We start from the raw sequence: 20,301 nt of genomic DNA, 5'->3' as shown, positions 1-20,301 counted from the left end.
AGGAACGACCGCCCTTTGGGCTGCGAGTGGCGGGCGCGGGGGCGCGGGGGCGGGGGCTGTTTGCTTCGGCCACTTGCCGTGCGTCTTTCCGCCGTCACACCAATTTTGAAATCCGAACGGCCGGTTCCCGCCATCTTTGATTTTTGGTTTCGCGAAGTGGGTTTTGCTCTTTTGGCACTGACTGGACTGACTGTGCTTTTGGACTGCTGGTGACCAGGTGGTGATGAGTGGGTGAAGTGCTGGAGTGTGATCGGGAGCGTCGGGATAGCGGGTGAGTTCGTGAGTGAGATCCTGAAATATTTCATCATTTAGTTTATCCCTGCCGTATGTTTGCATCTCGGTGTTTGTAGTTAGTTAAAGAAGAACGGATAAGATGGCTTGGGTATTATGGCCCGAGGACCTCCGCTGAAGCACGCCTGCTCAAATCCGAAATAGCTGCGTACAGATCGGCCCAACGAACGCCCAACGTATAGGATATTTATAATGCATACCTATAATACAGGGCAGATTGCAGCAACGAAGGTCATCGAAACCCGTTCGTTGGCGTTCGTTTGGCCGGTCTGTTCGCAGCTTAACACGAAAGCACGAAACTATACACACTATCGGACATCTGAGGAAGATCTCTGCGTAAGCGATACTTAGCTGATGTCCTCCGATAAGTCTCATAACACCATCCATCTTATACTATTTCCTTTGTGTGGAAACTCAAAATTCTCAGCATTGAATTGATTGAAAACTACCGGTCCAGTTCCAATGTCCTGGGTCCACCGGGCCGGACCCCGCCCACGATAAGTTTGGAATTCGTCTACCTCAAAACGAATATTCCTTATCTGCTAGTAAAGATTTTATGATGTGGAATCTCGGAAAGCTACGAGTATATAATATACTAGCTGTTCCCGCGAGCTTCGCTTCGCCTTAAAAAGTTTTCCCGTGGGAATTCCGGGATAAAAAGTAGCCTATGTTCTTTCTCAGAGTCTAGACCATATGTATACCAAATTTCATTCAAATCCGTTCAGTAGTTTTGGCGTGAAAGAGTAACAGACAGACAGACAGACACAGTTACTTTCGCATTTATAATATTATATATATATATATATATATAAATTTGAACACCAAAACTTTATGTGCGGTCATGGGACAACACTTAGTGGACTGTGTTTAATAGGGTGGCTAGGTGACTTCGGCCAAGGGTATGACGAATACAGTGCTACAACCAGAGGTAAAAAGAAGTGTCTCCACTAACCTGAAAACCACGCACAATCACGGATAGCAGGCAGCTCCCAGCACAGCATGCGCCACGTGCACACACCGTATGGTGGTATAAGATGCAGTTGCAGCACAAATATTATGCACACACTTAGTTCAAATAGCTAGCTAGCTTCACAGTACACAAATTATGAATGAAGAAACGTTCTTCAGCAGTTAAGATCAGGGGATCTAGGAGTTCCGCGCGCCACGTGCAAAGGTTGACCGCTCGCATTATCCTAATCCTAATTAGGATATGGCTTTGGGAGAGGCCTACGTCCAGCAAGCAGACCTCAAGCGAATTTTACTATCTGACGACAAAAATGACCCTGCTAACTACCAACTCTTTTTGTAAGTAGGTACCTACAGCTGTTTGAGAGCTTTGCTTGCCTTGGGCGGCCTGATGGTCCGACTTTAACAAGGAAGCAGTCTCAGCAAGGAATACACACCCAGGTGGGATAGGAGTCACAACATTGTGAGTAGCTTAAAAGCTAGAGATCTAGGAGATCTGTCTTTCACGGCTAATAGTCCGCGTTGTTCTATGATAAACACGCATAACATAAGGGCCTGTTTCACAATGTCTGGACAATGGCTACATGTGGGATAAAATATTTATTTGTAGACACTTTATTGCATACAAAAAACATACATAGACAAAATACAAATGAAGAAAAATTTGTTACTTATTGCCAAAAAGCATTGCTTCCAGCCAACCCTTGTTTGGTGGAGAGCTACACGGTACATGGACGAAACTCTTTTTACCTATACAATAATTAAACAGTAAGTGCAGACATAGAACACATGCAACACAATAACCAATAACTTAAAATGACCGAAATATACAAAGATAATGATAAAAGATAAAATACTCTTTATTATACACAAATAGAAACAGGTTACAAACATAAAAAAGAAAATAAATACCTACTACGATCGGCGGCCTTATTACTAAAAGTATCTATGTGCGATATATATTGGTATGCTGCCACTCTTTAAATGATGTAATGGTGAACCTCACATCACGCCGATTCAAGCCCTATTCGCAGGAGAAGCTCATGACCGCTACCGGCGGTGCAGTATCGGATTTTCTATTCAGAGAAAGTTTTCTTTATAATACTAGAGAAAAGCACTAACTTACTTACTTCTAAACCGAAAATGCTAGCTTAATGCCGTCTTCTGCCACATTGAAGTAGGTACATTTAACAGAACATCAGGATATTACCAACTAAAATGGGAAATATTTTTCCTTTTTTATGGGTAACTATATTAAATTAAATCTTTGAAAAAAATTGAGTTCGTTTGTTGTTGGAATTTTTTGAGTGGAACTTTTTCACTGCCCGGCAGTGTAATATTGGTATCAATGTTTTGAAAGCTAAGTACCTACAAAATAAACTATCAATACCATTTCTTATACCATCGTCGGCCGCTTCCATTTCACACTTTCATTCCAGCTAATCCTTCTAAACTACTTCCTAATCCTCTGACAGTTCCGCTTCTGTATAATCCGTGTCGATATGTTTGTGTTGACTGCTAAAGAGAGTCTTAGCGTCCATTATCTCATTTGTATCTATGACTGTGTCGGTGCCGCAACAGGAAATGTGTTAGAATGTCTTAGCAGGAAGTTTATCATATTGTGTGAAGGGTTTGTGTGAAATGCGCCTTATTTCACGTTAAAATTAAATAAGCGCTTGCTTTCATCTTTCAACTATTTCGGAAATAAGTAGATATTTAAAACCAAAAAAGGTGGGTATCTTAGTATTTATAATATACAATGCAGACACCGATATAGGTAAATGTTTTTTATTAGTCACACCTAGGTCTTGTACTCTAGGTCACTAACTAATACCTAATTAAATACCTATGTACAAGCTTTTCTTCAAGAGCGTCACATCACATTACCAGCACACCACATGTCGCCAGAATGGTGTAGTGGTTAGTGACCCTGACAGCTATGCCGAAGGTCCCGGGCTCGATTCCCAGCCGGCCGGAGCTGATATTTGTTTAAAGAAAGATATTTGTACCTACTCGGTATTGTAAATAATAGGGGAGACAGGGGACAAAAGTAACAGTTTGCATCTTCTGTCTGATTTCTCGTTATTGATAACATTTACGATAAAATAAATATAGTCATATAAAACTTTCGTATATAGTCTACAAATATCCATTATTACTTAACTTAATACATCTCGAATTTTAGTATTTCTAAGGCCTCGAAAAAAAAAAGGAAATCGTTACTTTCGACCCCATGGTCAGGACGAAAGTAACAAGGCATGGGTCGAAAGTAACAACCCATAAATTCTGCCCAATGTTATAAATACGATTCAAAAGAAAGAACAAAAAAACAAACAAATTATTTAGTTAAGAAAACTTCTTAAAAAACTATCGAAACTAAAAAAAAAACTTATGACTTATTGACAAAACAAAAAAAAACTTCTTAATATAAACTGTAAATGAGATCCATCATTTAAACTGACTAACTGATAAGAAGTTGTTTTAATTGTTGTGATAATATTGTATATTATGGCACAAATATCTAATCAAAACAACAAAAAATAAAAATTTATAATGTGACATGGCAAACTTACGTAAGTAATTCGTTACTTTTGTCCTGCCGCGAGCTGTTACTTTTGTACCCATCCCCATTTTTGAAATATCAGGCGACATAACTTTAAAACAGCACGTGTTATTCGAAAACAATAAATGACATGCTACAGACTATCTTATAATGAATCAATGAACAAATAGTCATATGGTTCTTGGCATTTTAATTCTACGTAAACACTAAATGAATAAACACCAAAAAACTTACTTTTGGTGTGTAAAATCACGAAATGCTCACTAAAACAACCTTGCACCGCGGCACGGGCGCGGAAATTTATATCATGCGCGGGGGGCATCGCATGCTGACTACCAGCTGTAGCTTGGGACGTTAAGGCTATTGGGGAAGTCCACAGAGTCTTTGTTACTTTCTACCCGCTGTTACTTTTGTCCCCGGTCTCCCCTATATATCTATCTTGTGTGAGATATCTCCTCATAGTATTACATATTACACTTTTATTATTTCAATCCTTACATATAAAAACGCAAGTATTACAGCGTAATATCCCTTTGGCTATTTAATTCAGATTTTAATACATATCCATAACCTATTCGCTTCATAAACTAACCCCCAACAAAATCCTTATTAGTGTCATCAACGGTGAATAATAGTGGACCTAGGGGCGACCCCTGAGTGACACCTCCACAATACCGACATAACTCAGGCTCAAACGACCTAAGTAACAAAATGGACGCACTCAACCGAAAGGTGTGAAAATCGCTAATTTAATAAATACCCTCCTTACTCTTTCACTCTCTGTAAAACGACAAAGGGAGTGCAATAGACAGAGTCGAAAGCTTAAGTTAAAAAAGGATATGTCCTTTACGGGTGACTTGCAGTGTGGGCCGTCACCTGTGTACAACGGGCTTAAGAATAGGAAGGGTGGGTGTCGAGCTTTAAATTTGCATGAGAATTATCTCAGGTGCTGCTCTTAACTTCAAAGTAAATGCAAATTTTGAAAAGTTGTCATATTAATGAGCATGTTTTTTGAGAAAAGTTGGTAGGCGTGTATTTTTACGCTAATTACTTTACAGTCACGAGGGTGGAAAGGTGATCATTATAGTCGAGTAGAGTAGGTAGCAGTGTTTGCATAACCTATATTGACACGGCCAAAATCGTTATTATTTATTTATTGATAGTAATTTTGACAGATTTTCAGACCAAGAAAATTGTAAGTCTTTATTTTGGTTTATCAGTGCAGCAGCTGGGTAGGAATTAAGTATACGATGCAAATCTCTTCTCTTTCCCCTTTTATTTTCCAGTCTCACTCGCTCACAAAAGTTTGAAGACCCCCGACGAAAGAGAGGGGTGTTATAACTGCAAAATTTACAATTACAATTAAATTTACAATTTATTTATTTTTACCCGACTGCCGAAGGAGGAGGGTAATGTTTTTCGATTGTATGTATGTTTGTCTGTTTCTTTGTACCCTCCTGTAGCCTAAACGGCTTGATAGATTTTGATGTATGAGATATCGTTAAAAGCGTATTAATTGCGCGATGGTTATAGGCTATGTGATGTTAATAATTAAAATGTATATAGCGCCCTCTAGAGGACATAAAGTGATGATCGAAAAAATAATATTTTTCCAACTATGCCGTGATGGGTATCAAATGAAAGGGCTTGATTAGCACATTACAAAAATATGCATATTGTAGGTATTTAAATTACAAGGCCAAAATTATTGAATTAAAACATGTTCATAAACTAAAACCGGACTACTGACATAAAATTTCATAAAATAAAAACAACTAAAAAGTTGCAAATAAAAAAATATAATTATAAACAAACAAAAAACCCGACTGCACGCTAAAAAGATGAAAACAAGCCCCAATGTTAATGGGAAGTATCGCAGGCGGGGACCAACTTGACCGCCACACAATGTATGTACCTATCTAAGTAACATTCAGCTAAATGGTGAACCCTCTGCTGGTCCCCACCTGCGATACTTTCCATTAACACTGGGGCTTGTTTTCATCTTTTTAGCGTGCAGTCGGGTTTTTTGTTTGTTTATAATTATATTTTTTTATTATCATTTATATATTAATGTTTCTTGGAGTGTTCTTAAATATGATTCATGAAAATCATCCACCATTTTAGTGTTGAACGTCGGGTGTTTTGACGATGGGTTAGGTTAGGATATATTACCTGAGTAATAGTAATAGAATAGAATAGAATAGAATAGAATACTACTTTAATGACTAAAAATAACAAAGTAATCTAGATAGATAGATAGAATATTCTTTATTTGTACACAAGAATAGATTATACAAAGCTTAAATATAGACACATAGGTACAACAAAGGCGGTCATATCACTAAAAGCGATTTTTCAAGACAACCTTTAGGTGGAAGAATATTTATGTTCAGATAGGGTCAAGTGTAATAAAGAATTTATTAATTAACTATAAATACCTACAAACTAAACAATATACTTACTTACGTGAAATTATACTTATATACCCATAACAATCATATATATCATATAATAAACTACATATACCTACATAAATATAATTATCAGATTTTATAGGATATATATGAATTCTTGTCTGAGCTCCGATAATAAGACAACGGAAAAACAACTACCTAAACACTAAGAAAATTATCCTTTACCATTCTTTTAAAAGAAGCCAATGACGGCGCTTTACGTATGTGCAGTGGGAGATCATTCCATAAGGTGATGGCTTGTATGGTAAAGGAATCACCGTAAAATTTTGTTGAATGGGGAGTGATATTAAGGCGAAGATTATGTGTTGAGCGAAGTGTCCGAGTATGAGATTCGTACCGAAAGTTAAAGCGCTCTTTAAGGTACGCAGGGTATGCTGGGTTAAACAGTATTGAATGCAATAGTGAAAGGATGTGGGTATTCCGGCGGAGGCCAGGGAGCCACTTGGAGCGAAATTCAGGAACATGGTCAAATTTGCGTAAACCAAATATGAACCTTATACAGACATTTTGGAGGCGCTCAAGTTTGTTAAGTTGCTCCTCGGTAAGATCGGTGTAACAAGAGTCGGCATAATCTAGAATAGGAAGAAGTAAGGATTGAGAAAGAACAATTTTGGTGGCCGTGGATAATCTAATGCAGTATATTCAGATATTTTTCGGCGTGAAACTGCCGTAGCAGTTTTTCGTAAAATTTCGTGGAAGGTGTGTTTTATATTTTGATGTAGGTAATACCACTCAAATCCACCAATAAAACCAACGTCTGCAATTGCACTTTGAAATATACAACTAAACACCAACATGCAATTTACACCTGAAACTTATAACCCGCCTCTTTTACGGGTGGAAACTGTCAAAAACCCATCAACCGTGCCATCACGCGTGACGCGTTGAGGCGCGGGGTCAAATATTTGCCGCCAGTAATTGGTCCGGGTTCGATTCCCGGCGGGCCACGGAATTATCTGGCTGTTGACATTGCCGGGTTGCGTGCTCGGCAATTATTTGAGCTGCGGATTTTGGTATGTCGAATTTTGCGAACAATTATATTTGACGCCTAAATCACAGAACCGGAAATGTTTTAGCGTGAACCGGAATGATAGATTTAAAAAAAATAAATATGTGCATTATAATTTCTTTACTAATAACATGATATATATGATGTACCTAGATAGTTGGATAATAATATAATGTTTGAGACATAAACTTAATATTAAACGGCAATACCCAAGAATAATTAATAAGAATAAGAAATATTCGATGATTTATTATGTTACCAAATTAAACCTCACGCCTAACCATTAATGTACAGATAATAGTAAGATAAAATAAAAAAACACAATCCATCAAACCATAGACCACAATTTTTTTTCTCAGCATTCCAATTCCAAATTCAAGTGAAAGTATTGCACGCGCGAATACTTAAATATAAATCCTTCTGAATTCGAATTTTAGTTTTTTTTCTAAAGCCCTTCTTCCGACGGAAGCACGGCCGTGCACAAAGCGAGGCAAGGGATTAGTACGTATTATGCCAACTTCATTCTGTTAAACGTATTGTGGTTGGTGGCAGAAGCGGGGGTGTTTGTCGAAAAAAAAACGAAGGGATTTGCGTCAAATGCAATTGCGTTTGGAGTGTTTATTGTGGAACTATTAAATGCCAGTAATTCGTGTGCGGTTGTGCGAATTTAATTATACATCACTATTTTATGGCCATGTTCTTATGACATTCTAATGGTGTTTAGCGATCTAAACTAAAGGTCAAAGTGGCATATTATTATGACTAGCCATCCTCTTCACTTCACACACACAGTCATAATCCGTAAATTGACCACTGAAGGGCATGGGCCTCTTCCAAAAAGGCAAGACCGAGAAAATTATGTTTCTAAGCCCCTGTTTCACAATGTCTGGTTAGTCGCTACCTGTCGGATAAAATACATGCTGTCACTGATTAAAAAATAATAACAGAGAGTGACAGCATGTATTTTATCAGTCAGGTAGCCACTAACCAGACATTGTGAAACAGACCCTTAGTCTCTTTAGACAAATATTTATAAATAGCACGGGACGGCTATGGAACCTGGAATCCTTGAAACAGCAGTCAAAATTGCTAACCACCACGCTATCCGGTCGTCTAAAAATCATCAAATATATATAAGGAAAAATAAGTTATTATACTAAAATACAGTAAACAGGAGAGATATTAAAAGTTATGATTAAGTACATATATTACATCTACCCTCTCACTGAACTAAATAATCCTATAACTACCCAATAAGTGAGTACTTCCCTCATAAATTCTTGCTAAATTGCCAGCCAATTGACCCTGCATAGAAACCAATATATGAAGACCCTTTGTTTATATTAAAAGTATGGATTTCTACAATAAACTTGAACTATTATACTGAGTTTATGACTTAGGTACGTTATTTTAAAATCCTAACAAATATTATAAATGCGAAAGTAACTGTGTTTGTCTGTCTGTCTTTTACTCTTTCACGCCAAAACTACTGAACGGATTTGAATGAAATTCGGGAACAGCTAGTAAATAATAATACCTGCTTAGGCTTCCGTAAAGATTAAAATTGGTTACTGTTAATACAATAAAACTAATAGGTTCATAATTATGTAATATGTATTCGTAAATTCGTAATATAGGTATACCTACGTACTTACTTATTTCAAGACGAAAAGAAAGAGCCCCCCCCCCCCTAATCCGAACGGAGAGTAGTTTGTAAAAATTTACGTTCATCAGAAAATTATATAGGTATTTATACGATAAATAAAAATATTTGACTTTGACTTTGAATAAGAAACAAAAATTAATATTTTACAAAATGTTACGATGCTACGAACGGCCCGCTACGAAAATGCTACGAAGATGCCTACGCCGCGTCGTAGCGCTTCCGTAGTACGTAGGCGTAGCACACTCTTTGAAATCAAACTTCTTTATTTATCAACCAAAATCTATTGATCTGGTACTTCCATTCTCGTTAACCGAACAAGAGGTCAAAACACACTGGTCGATCAAGCTTTTAATGACACATCAACACCCCATCGTGGCTTTATGTGATTGGGAAAGAGACGGGGGTAGAAATGCTTAATGAAAGAGGGAGATGGTTGTACGTATTTCTATTTATTTTGTATCGAGGATTTATTTGGTGGTTTGTTACTAAATTGCTGGGGTGTTTGATCCCTTCATTTATTGAATTTACTGATGTACAAATAGTTAAAATTACGGGAGTTGTTTTTATGGAGTTGTTACCAACCATATCATGTAAATTGTCCTTCCATATTATTATCACTGAGTAGATAAAAAAAACTGTGTAGGTACAGATTTTCGGTTGCTTTTGAAACTTGAATTCCACAGACAGACACCAAAACACAGTCATCAAACTCATAAGATTTTTAATAGCATGTCAATGATTTTTACATCTAAAAAAAAACATGCACTCACGCCTTGTACTACTGTACTCCCTTGTGGGGTAGGCAGAGGTGCATTGCTGCACCCACTTTTCATTTCATAATTAAATTTTTATTTAAACTTTAAACATATTATTATAACATGAACACCTATAAAATTACTTACTAACTAAATAATTAAAACTAAATTAAAAATAATGGATGGATGTCGATTGGATTTAAACACGAGGAAATTATATATTTGCCTACCAAGTAACCGTCAAATATGTAATTTTGTCGTGTTTACATACAATTGGCATACATATATATATTTTTTTCTGACCTGCGACCCATGGTAAACCTCCTAGGCCCAACGGGTTTCACACCTCCCAGTGACACGTCATGACGGGTGTCATAAACACTAATGACGATTTCCCGCCAAATCTGACTTAATGACGTCTTGACTTGACAGCTGAAGAAACATGGCGGCGAGGTTAGAAATTGATTTGCTAAACGTTTTCTGATTAATTTGGTGTTGACTGTTGATAGAAAGTTTATGGGTTCATTTGTGTTTAGGAGTGTATTTTGGGTGCAATAAATGGGGCTTAGCGTTGTAAGTTGGATGTAGTTAGGGACTGGGATAAATGTGCACAATTGGTTGTGTGAGAGTTTGTAGTTATTAGTTTGTTACCACAGATAGGTACAGTGCTCCAAAATTGATAATGCACATAGAAATCTTTGACAGATCGGTTGTTTTCGATTATGTGACACATGATATTGACTCTTATTTCTTTTGAACTAGGTGCAAAATGCAAGTATTTTTAAGGCTCTTACGATTTAATGATTCGGGTGTGAAGATCTGCATGTGCATTATTAATTTTGGACAAGTGTACATAGGTTGTTAAACTTACTTATTTCACCCCTATTTTTACATCGCGTTAAAAAGGGATCACTAGTCTGAGTCCGAAATACTTACTATAGATATTTTAAGAATATTATCCTTATTCAAAAGCCATAGACAAAAACCTCTTCAAACTGCTTCAAACCATCAAGATTAGTGGCTACAAAAGTAATTGGAGATCATAATCACGCGTTAAGTAATAACCAATATCCATTACCTACCTACTAAAAGAACCAGAGACTAGTCAATCTTATCAATCTGTGCAATCCTGCTGATGTCGGTTGATAATGGGATGGGATAAGGTCCTTGAAGTCTCCCTCTTTGGGCAAGTTCTGGTCGGGTTTACAGTGGTGGGCCCATAATTCGCATCCATATTATTAATATGTTTTTTAGCTCGTTAACCTGGACGTAAACGGTGGTATTATAAGTTTGACATGAGTAATGAGTATATGTAACTAGATAATTATGTTCGTTTTTGTGTCGATTTAACTATCGAATCAATAAGGTATTTTGGAACTTTTTCATTGCTCGCGAATGTAAATGCCACGGAAAGATGTATAAAGTAACGTAAATAAAAAGAAATAAAAAAATAATCGATTAAACTACACTCACGGGCAATGAAAAGGTTCCACTGAGAAAAGCACAAAATTACTACTAAACGGAAAAGGCTATATAGCTTAATAACGCCTTATGCAACATTAAAGTAGATTTAACAAAGCATCAGGATATCTCCACCTAAATACTATAATATTTTGTGAACATTTTAAAATAAATCTTTGAAAAAATTGGGGTCATTTGGTGTCGGAATTTTGTTAGTGGAACTTTTCATTGCCCGTAAGTGTAATTATAGCCTTTATTACGAAAGCAGAAGAGAGATAGATACTCAAAACTATCAGCATTGGATCGCATTTTCTGTGCCTAATCTCGTCGCCATCTTCAAGTAGATAATGTTAGTTGAATGGATGAACCAGATTTGATGCGATTGCCTCTCGAGATAGCACAGAGTCTGGCGGAAAATCACACTTGGTCCCATTACGCTCAGAAGGGAGATATTAACTTTGCGATAAGATTCAGCTTTGATGGCTATTTTTCATCACTGATAGCCTGTTTTTAAGTCTCCTTTTCCGAGTATTATAGATTTTAAGTCCATACGAAACGATTATGTAGATTTAGAAAGTTATAGGTAAATAAGTGTTCTATGTAGGAAACAAAATGGCAAATTGTTTTCCTGGTTTTAAAAATGTATATTTATATATAATATGTTCCTATTTAGGGGTAATCGCCACACCTACTTACATAATCAATCTCAAGACTATTTTTACGACTCGTTTTTGCTTGTAAGTACCTACATATCTACAAATCTAATGAAAAAACTGACGTACTTACCAACATAGGTACTTTCTCGAAACATAAGTGGAACGTAAAAGTACACTTCAATGCACAATTGGTTGAGAACAATATCCCCATTCTTGTTTGAAAACAAACATTGCCTTATTATTTAGAAAGCTCTTTATATTATTGAAATGTAAGCAGGTAAATGTTTTATTTCGCCAATGTATTGTTCTTGTAAGTGTATTTTAATGTTTCAAATAAGTATAGATATGAGTACTTACCTACTTAATTTTAAAATGTAGAGCCGTAACAACCAACCGCTAGAGAAAGTACGTTCATACAAAAATACCTTGGGTGTATAGTGAACGATCAGGAAGACCACAGTACAGAAGTCAAATGCCGCATCGAACGAGGGAAAATTCAAGGCCGTCGAAGACCCGGTCGAAAAAGAACATCTTGGGTCCAAAATCTGAAAGACTGGTACAACACCGACACCACATCCTTGTTCCGAGCAGCAGTCTCGAAGGAAAGAATAAGCCAGATGATTGCCGACCTCCGATAGGAGATGGTACCCAAAGAAGAAGAAGAGCCGTGGAAAAGAAAAACTTATTTTTTAACGTATTGGTAGATTGATACCCGTTATGTAGGTTCAGACAGACACACGGATACGACAAACCTATAACACTACAACGTTTTTTCTTACATTGATAATAAAATCCGTTATGACGTCCGTGCCGTGTAGTGACGTCCCATCCGTGAGAACTGAGAACAAAAGGCGCTAACAGCTGAGCGCACGCGCCGACTGTATGAAAGAGAACTAACTGTTAAGTATGCTCCTTTTGAATGCATTTAAAAGAAAATGGCCAAATCTGGCCCGCTATGCAGCCACTAAACAAAACTATTTTTATTCAGTGATAAAAGTGTTCTAAATGAAGCAAAAATATTTAAAAAATCTATATCAAATTTTAAAAAATACTTAGCTTGAGGGAAAAATCTAGTAGGTACAGTACAAAGAAATGATGTTTCAGCACCTATATTTTCGCTCTCCCATGCCTCATAATAATAAACTTTACACCAGGATTTATTGTAATTATGTACACAGGATAGATATATGATTAATTATGCTGCGTTTTAATCTCAGTAGGCCGACTGAGTTAGCGTCGTATCGGTTGAGTATTAATAAATATGTGGGGACATCTCACTAGGCAGAACTAGATAGCATCACCGACGTTATTTTTTTATAAGAAGGTAGGTACCTATGTCAATTAAAAAACAGAAAAAAAACCCGCAAGCGCGTCACGTTTTTAAAACAAAAGGTTTTTTTAACCCTTCAATTGCATCGCGGCATTCGAGACCACACGAGCATATTCGTCAAATTAATCTTACGCCTTGGGGTCTTAAATATTTGGCGCATTTGAGGTTGGCAATCTTGTAATTTAGGTAATTAGAAAATATTTTCATGTCATTGTTTTAGTTACAATAAAACAACGCGGATTGGTTATCGAAATTCTTCCGATTTGATTATAATACTTTAACTGAAATAATAAGTGCCACTCTACCAAGGTTTATCGTAAAACGTGAGACTGACACGTTTGTTACTCAACAATATTTAGGTGCATATAAAAGATTTTATAAAATGCGAAGATTAGTAATCTGACTAACAAAATCAATGTGTCTAGATCCAAAAACATATATACATCTTGCAAAAAATTCTACGAATTCAAGACCACTTTTTTTGTATTAAAGTAGGTACACGGCCAAATAAATTCATCAGTAAAACACCCATTCTAATTTACTCGGAAGCTAAAACTAAAAACCGATCAACCCTACAGTGCGTCCTTATTTTAATTGCCGCGATCCACGCCACCCCACACATTGTTGAGTGATGTTTGTGAGAGACTCACGACCGCTCAAGGGTTAAGAGTTCTGCATATGCTTCCATTAGTGCTGGTTTATTGATGTAAAATTGTTTACGGTGAATATTTGCGTCGTTATTGGCAATAAAATTGAGTAGGCATCGAATTTAAGGTATTAAGATAAAGTCATAAAAAATATCTGTAGATATACTACTTATAGGCACCTATATGGTAAGAGATAGATATGTTCTTAAAATTTAGCTAAGTACCTAGGTACACACAAACAGACAAATACTTACAGACAATACATACATAAGTCAAATGAATAGCCCCCTCTGATATGTTCATATGTCGAAATTATGTCAAGTGGTGCAAACTGCAAATTCAATCAAATACTCGTCAAACTCGAACATTTTCAGTTATCGACATGGAAATTTTTACCTATACTTATTTTATTCCTTTGAAACTCTTTGACCCCCAGTCTCCAACTACAAATCGTCATCAAAACAGACGCTCGCATTTTTAAAACACAGCGAACGGCTGCGGCTTTCCAATTTCGTTAAAACAAGCGCACAGAAGGAACGATTCTAAAGCTTTGTCGAGCTTTGTCGAGCTTTGTCGCAGGCAGAAGGCGTGACGTCACACCCCCTCGTGGTATACAATGGTGCGGTGGACCCGCAATTACTAGCGGCACAATAAGTGGGACTGGGACGTACGGGGTTCGAATCCCGGTGACGATTTCAAGTCCCTCTGTTTGTGTTTTGATTGAGGAGTGCTAGGTTTGAATACGGGAGGAATGTGTGTTGGGAGCTAAGTGGTTTTTGCAATATACATATTTCACGTTCATAGTCACAGTGGTACAGGTTTAATTATGCCAATAATCAATCGTCCACTGCGGGATTAAGGTTCAGTCGACAAACTTTCTCATCCCAAATCCATTTTTGAAAGCCACAGTTAAAAATCTATCGCGATAACGTCGCTTTTGGTACCCAGACAAGTCAATAACACGATCTTCCTTCCACAGATGCGCAGATCCCTGCAAGATGCAACCGTTCCAGTCGAGCGCGCGGCCCGAGGGTCCCCGGGAGTCGTCCCCCGAGCGGGCCAAGTCCCCCGACACGCCCCCCGCCCCCGTCCTCAACTTCTCCATCGCGCGCCTCATGGAGCCTGACCGGAAGAAGTCCACCTCTCCCGACACACCAAGCCCAGGCTTCCTCTCTTACGGCGCTCAGCTCCTAGACTCTGCGTTTAAACAGTACATCCCCGCAGCCAGAAGACAGTTCTCCCACTATCCTCTGTTGTACTACGGGCCGGATTTGCTGTCGTATGCCCATCAGCTGCACCTGCCCCGGCCGCCAGCGCCGCCGTCCCCGGTGCAGAGACCACCCAGTCCGCGGCCGCCGGCTGCCGACCACGCCGTCTCCTCCACCACCGGCCCAGCCACCTCCCCAGCCAAGAACAAGAGCTTCGCGTGCGGAGATTGTGGAAAAGTCTTCAATGCGCACTACAACCTGACCCGACACATGCCGGTCCACACTGGTGCTCGGCCATTCGTGTGTAAAATCTGCGGTAAAGGATTCCGGCAAGCGTCCACGTTGTGCCGGCACAAGATCATCCACACTTCCGAAAAGCCTCACAAGTGCATGACGTGTGGAAAGGCCTTCAACCGCTCGTCCACCCTCAACACCCACGCCAGGATCCACGCTGGGTACAAACCCTTCGTCTGCGAGTTCTGCGGAAAGGGTTTCCACCAGAAGGGCAACTACAAGAACCACAGACTGACCCACAGCGGGGAGAAGGCTTATAAATGCAACATCTGCAACAAGGCGTTCCACCAGGTGTACAACCTGACGTTCCACATGCACACTCACAACGAGCGAAAGCCGTTCACCTGCAGTATATGCGCTAAGGGTTTCTGCAGGAACTTCGACCTGAAGAAGCATACGAGGAAGCTGCATTTAGGGGTGGGAGGGTCTAACAACGATTCGTCTTTGGACACTCAGGATGAATCGACCCAAGAGGCGACGCCTAGTCCCCTGAAGGAGACGTCCCGGGTGGCTTTCAGACCCTTCCTGGGCTCCGGGTACCCTCGCATGCTGGACCCGGCTCGTATGACGGCGCCAAGCGCGTTCTTCTCGAAGTTATTGTGACCCGGGGCCGGCTACTTCAATAGTTTTGGAGATCCGGGCAACGAATGAATTGATTAGGATTTGATGTTTGGTTTAGTCAAAGTGATGAAGTCAGTATTGTAAAGTTTATAAAATACTATTACTTATACTTATGTAAGTAATCTATATTCCTATACCTACGTGTAAATAAAAATATTTAGTTAGTCAAATTAGTCAATATCTGGCCGAGGTTGGTAATGATAAGGAGGTTAATTACCTACTTCATTTTAAGATTTTCTGGCCATTTCGGCATTGAAATTAAAGAACTTTGGATCTCTTGTACCTGCTACGTAAATAAAATTAAAATTAACCTGTAAAAAACAGTATTGTAAATATTATATTTTATTTGTAAATACGTTAGCTAAAATTATTTAAGTAGGTATAAATTTAATTGATGGTCTATGCAAAAAATATTAAATTCTCCACTTTTGTGATAGTCAATGTGGTAAATTGCTGTGTTGTAAGTAGATATATTTTATGTGCATATACCTGTACAAATTAATGTTTACTTATCACTTTTTATTTAAAAACAATTAAGTAGGTATTAAAACGTAAGTGTTTTACAACAAATTGTACATAATTAATTAGGTATGTCATTATTGGATTAGATGTAACATCCCAGTGTCCACATAGTTTATTTTCAATGACAACATTACCCATCTGTCTGTAAATTTCAGTAAATTATAATCGATACCTAATTATATACTATTAATTATGTAAGTATGTATATGTTGAACGCAATATCGAATGCATTATCTTAATAAAATATATTCAACAAATTATTTTGTCATTTTTTCTTGCTCCGGATAATTGGCGAACTGTTCGCCTACTGGGAACCTCACCTTAAATCATCAGTCAATCAAATACCAACCTCTATACGTAATACGTCATTCCCGTTAGTTTGGCATTCAAATTTTAACGTAAGTACTGAATAGTAAAAAAGACATTACCTATACATTTTACATGTCTAAGTGCCAATTTCTCCATAATCGGTTAGAGCATAACCAGGTATTAGTGGTTGACTTTTGACACATCTGTCAAGAATGTTATATGAAGATGACGTATAATTGATGAACCAATCCCTGGTCGGGTAGATAAACGATTATGGAGAAATTGGGGCTTAATGTGTGTGTGTCTCTGTCTGTGGTAGCGTATCTTCTAGCGGCTGAACCGATTTTCGATTTGTTTTTTTGGGTCATGGGTAATGTTACCCCGAGGGTTCTTAGCCATAAGTTAGCAAAATCGGCTTAGCATTTGAATATTTTTTATGTAACTTTAAGTGTTGAATGTCGTGGGTTTTTAACGTCGGTTATATTCCTACAAAAAGTCGGTCTGCGGTATATTCTATATCACAGATCCGAAGCTACAGCGAACCTCTGAGCATTTGGCGTTCATTACAGTCCTGATTACTGGTATTAGGTCGTATGTTCACATCGACTTCACACCGGGTGGACTGAGCAGTTGTGGGAAATTATAGCCCGGGGTTGCTCTTTGTGCGTCGGCCATTGTTGCGGTTCTCAAAGTTTAGATGCGAAATTTTCGTGTTATATTTTTCATGAGAGAGTACCTAGCAGAGTCTCTTAAAAGGTATAAGCGTCCACCTATCGTACGTGATTTTCATAAATGTATGAAAGAAGAAAAGGCGTTGGCAATGTCGATAAAAGTTCGATAAGTACGCACTTAGAAAGAGTACTGAATATGCGATGCGTCCGTGCGATGCTGATGATGGGTTTTGATTCTTTTACTCTAATTGCCACTGTCTATACAGCTAAAACATAAGTCCTACATACTTATTAAGTATATACTCTCTGCAAATTTTGGAAATGTTGAATGTTGTGTAAACAGGTCTAAAATAGATCTAGGAATCTAGAAGTAAAAGAGACTCTCTATTATTTGTTTATCCTGACCTAAACTTTGAGAACCGCAGCGAAAAGTCAAACTCTACTATTTCACATTTCGCAGTAACCTGATCTCGGTGCAATCATAATTATTGTGCTATATTTAGAGGAAATAATAGCTTGAAATATGTCGCACTGCGCTTTTATGCGCGCGCGCATTGTTCCACCGGAAGTGACGCGCCGCCATCTTGCTTCCGACAATGGATTGAGTGACTTTAATTAAATTGCGCGTAGTTTTTGTGTAAATAAAAATAAAAAGGCAGCTGTATTATTTTATTAAGAGCTGTTTTGATTGAGGAGACCGTTGCGTTGGTTTTGCTTTGGGCTGAACAATACAATGCAAGCTTCTCAACATTCTGAGAGTTAACGGTCACCGATTTAAAAACGGATAAGTTGGTAAACATTACAAATAATTAGATCTTTAACTGGAGAGCGACTGCGCAGAAGAGAGACCAGTGGCGAGTGTGGCGACTTCTTGTGTCTGAGGCCAAGATCCACTTCGGGTTGCTGAGCCAGCCGAGTATAAGTACCTAAGTAATGTAAGAACGTAAAAATCTTAGTGTCAGTAATAAATATTAGAGCTGAACTAGGGTTTGTCACCGTGGTGAAATGATTAGCAAGTCAGACTACGCAGGGTGCACCGAACAATGTAAAGCTGCGTACAGACCTGCCAAACGAACGCCAACGAACGGGTTTCGTTGACCTTCGTTGCTGCAATCTGCCCTGTATTGTGTATGATAAATATCCATCGTTGGGCGTTCGTTGGGCCGGTCTGTACGCAGCTTAACTAAAGTCCTTTCGTGCCAGCCTACCTACACCTACAGTATAGATCGTAGAAGTATGAAAGGTAAGAATAATATCGAATATGAAAGCGATGTAAATGGGGTTAATAAATGTCTGCGTGGCTTACTGTACATTTAAACATTATCACAGAAATCATGTTCATCCATACTCCGGCCAATAGAAAGGATTTGTCGAAAATTAGCTTTTCCCTTGCATGTGACAGATTTACAAAAAAATATCTGCGGAAGGTAAATACTCGTAGGTAAGACTTAATCAATACCATCAATACCTATGTATACATAGAAACAAATAGAAGCTCTAATGATTATACAGGGTGTTGCAAAAGGGGTATACTAAGCCGAAACCTACATGTGCAGCATGGTATATCTAAGGCTGAAACTGAAATCAGAATTTCAAAATTCGCGAAAAAAAAGTCATTCTCCATAGTAAAAAAGTCACGTGACCAACATAGTTTCTATTTCTATGTAAAATGTTTTTTTTTTCGAGAATTTTGAAATTCCGATTTCGTTTTCGGGCTTAGATTTAGATATAGCTACACATATAGGTTTCGGCTTATAAGGGTAAGTAACACCTTATAATAAAATTATTCTTCAGCTCATATCATCTCATTCAGCGCTATCTTTCATCTGTGAACAATGAGCTGGAACTTTCATAAAACGGTTTTATTTATATTTGTGCCTAAATATAGATTATTTTATTGAATGTACGTAGTACCTACTTATCTAATTCCATTATGTAACAATAGTTAGGTAGCTACATCTACGTGGAAAAATGAGTTTTATGAGGCTTGTCATCACAACCCATCACGTTCCCACTGCTGGGGCACAGGACTCCCTCCAATGAAGGAAGGGTTAGGCCTATAGTATTTTATGAGGAAAAGTGGCTTTTATGCTGACTTCCAGAGTGTATCCCATCATCTACTAATTTTGATCTTTAATAGTGTATCCCATCTTCTACCTACGGATCAGTAGGTAATTAACACGTTCACGGACAATCCGTCGAGGGCCGTAATTAAGTATCCTTGTAATATGACTACGCGCCTGTGGCCGTCCAACTTCTATTGATTGAAACGGACGAACCGTCAACAGCCGTATCATTTCCGTATTCTTAACAGGAGATGCATGGAGATGAACTTTATAGTGACATACCGCCTGTTGCCGTAACCGTTACAAATAAAAATAACCTTCCAGAAGTTTAGTGTCACGGCGCGCGCGTCGCGGAAATGTTGTGTAGAACGGGTGGTAGTCTGGTAATTTTTGTGGCAAATTACGAGGTAAATTAATAATAAATCGATAAATATTATACTGTTTTGCATATAGGATACCTACCTATTCGATTCAAATACTATAATTACTTAAATGGAACAAAGAAAAGCGAAGATATAACTGTAATGAGGAACTAGAAAATTTTAGCTTTTGTCGATGAACCCCTTTGTTTAATCTTACTATATCAGTTTTATTTATTGTAAATAGCATGCTAAAAGTGGAACATTGTATCTGAAAAACGTCCAAACCTATTTGAAAATGAAACGGTCCTTAGAAAAAACTGGCGGCTGCCGCCTGTAGCCGTAGATGTCACTATACGCATTGTTGGATATGCATGATGTGGCGGACCGCTTGTAGACGATACCGTCTATGGCCGTAACTGTCACATTACGT

The 20,301-nt window shown here is 38.2% G+C and overlaps 1 protein-coding gene across 1 annotated transcript; it reads left to right on the top strand.

The window, feature by feature from the left end:
* The first annotated feature begins 86 nt into the window (after window positions 1-86).
* Window positions 87-16,222, top strand: LOC105390891 (fez family zinc finger protein erm). The gene is made up of 2 exons (XM_011562265.3): window positions 87-271; window positions 14,798-16,222. The coding sequence occupies exon 2, from the start codon at window positions 14,817-14,819 to the stop codon at window positions 15,921-15,923; it is 1,107 nt and encodes a 368-aa protein (XP_011560567.3). The 5' UTR covers window positions 87-271; window positions 14,798-14,816; the 3' UTR covers window positions 15,924-16,222.
* The last annotated feature ends 4,079 nt before the right edge of the window (window positions 16,223-20,301 follow it).

This window comes from Plutella xylostella, chromosome 27 (genome assembly GCF_932276165.1).
Source record: "Plutella xylostella chromosome 27, ilPluXylo3.1, whole genome shotgun sequence".
Classification (NCBI taxonomy): domain Eukaryota; kingdom Metazoa; phylum Arthropoda; class Insecta; order Lepidoptera; family Plutellidae; genus Plutella; species Plutella xylostella.
The sequence above is the reverse complement of the archived record's forward strand: the minus strand, read 5'-3'. Positions and strand labels throughout refer to the sequence as shown.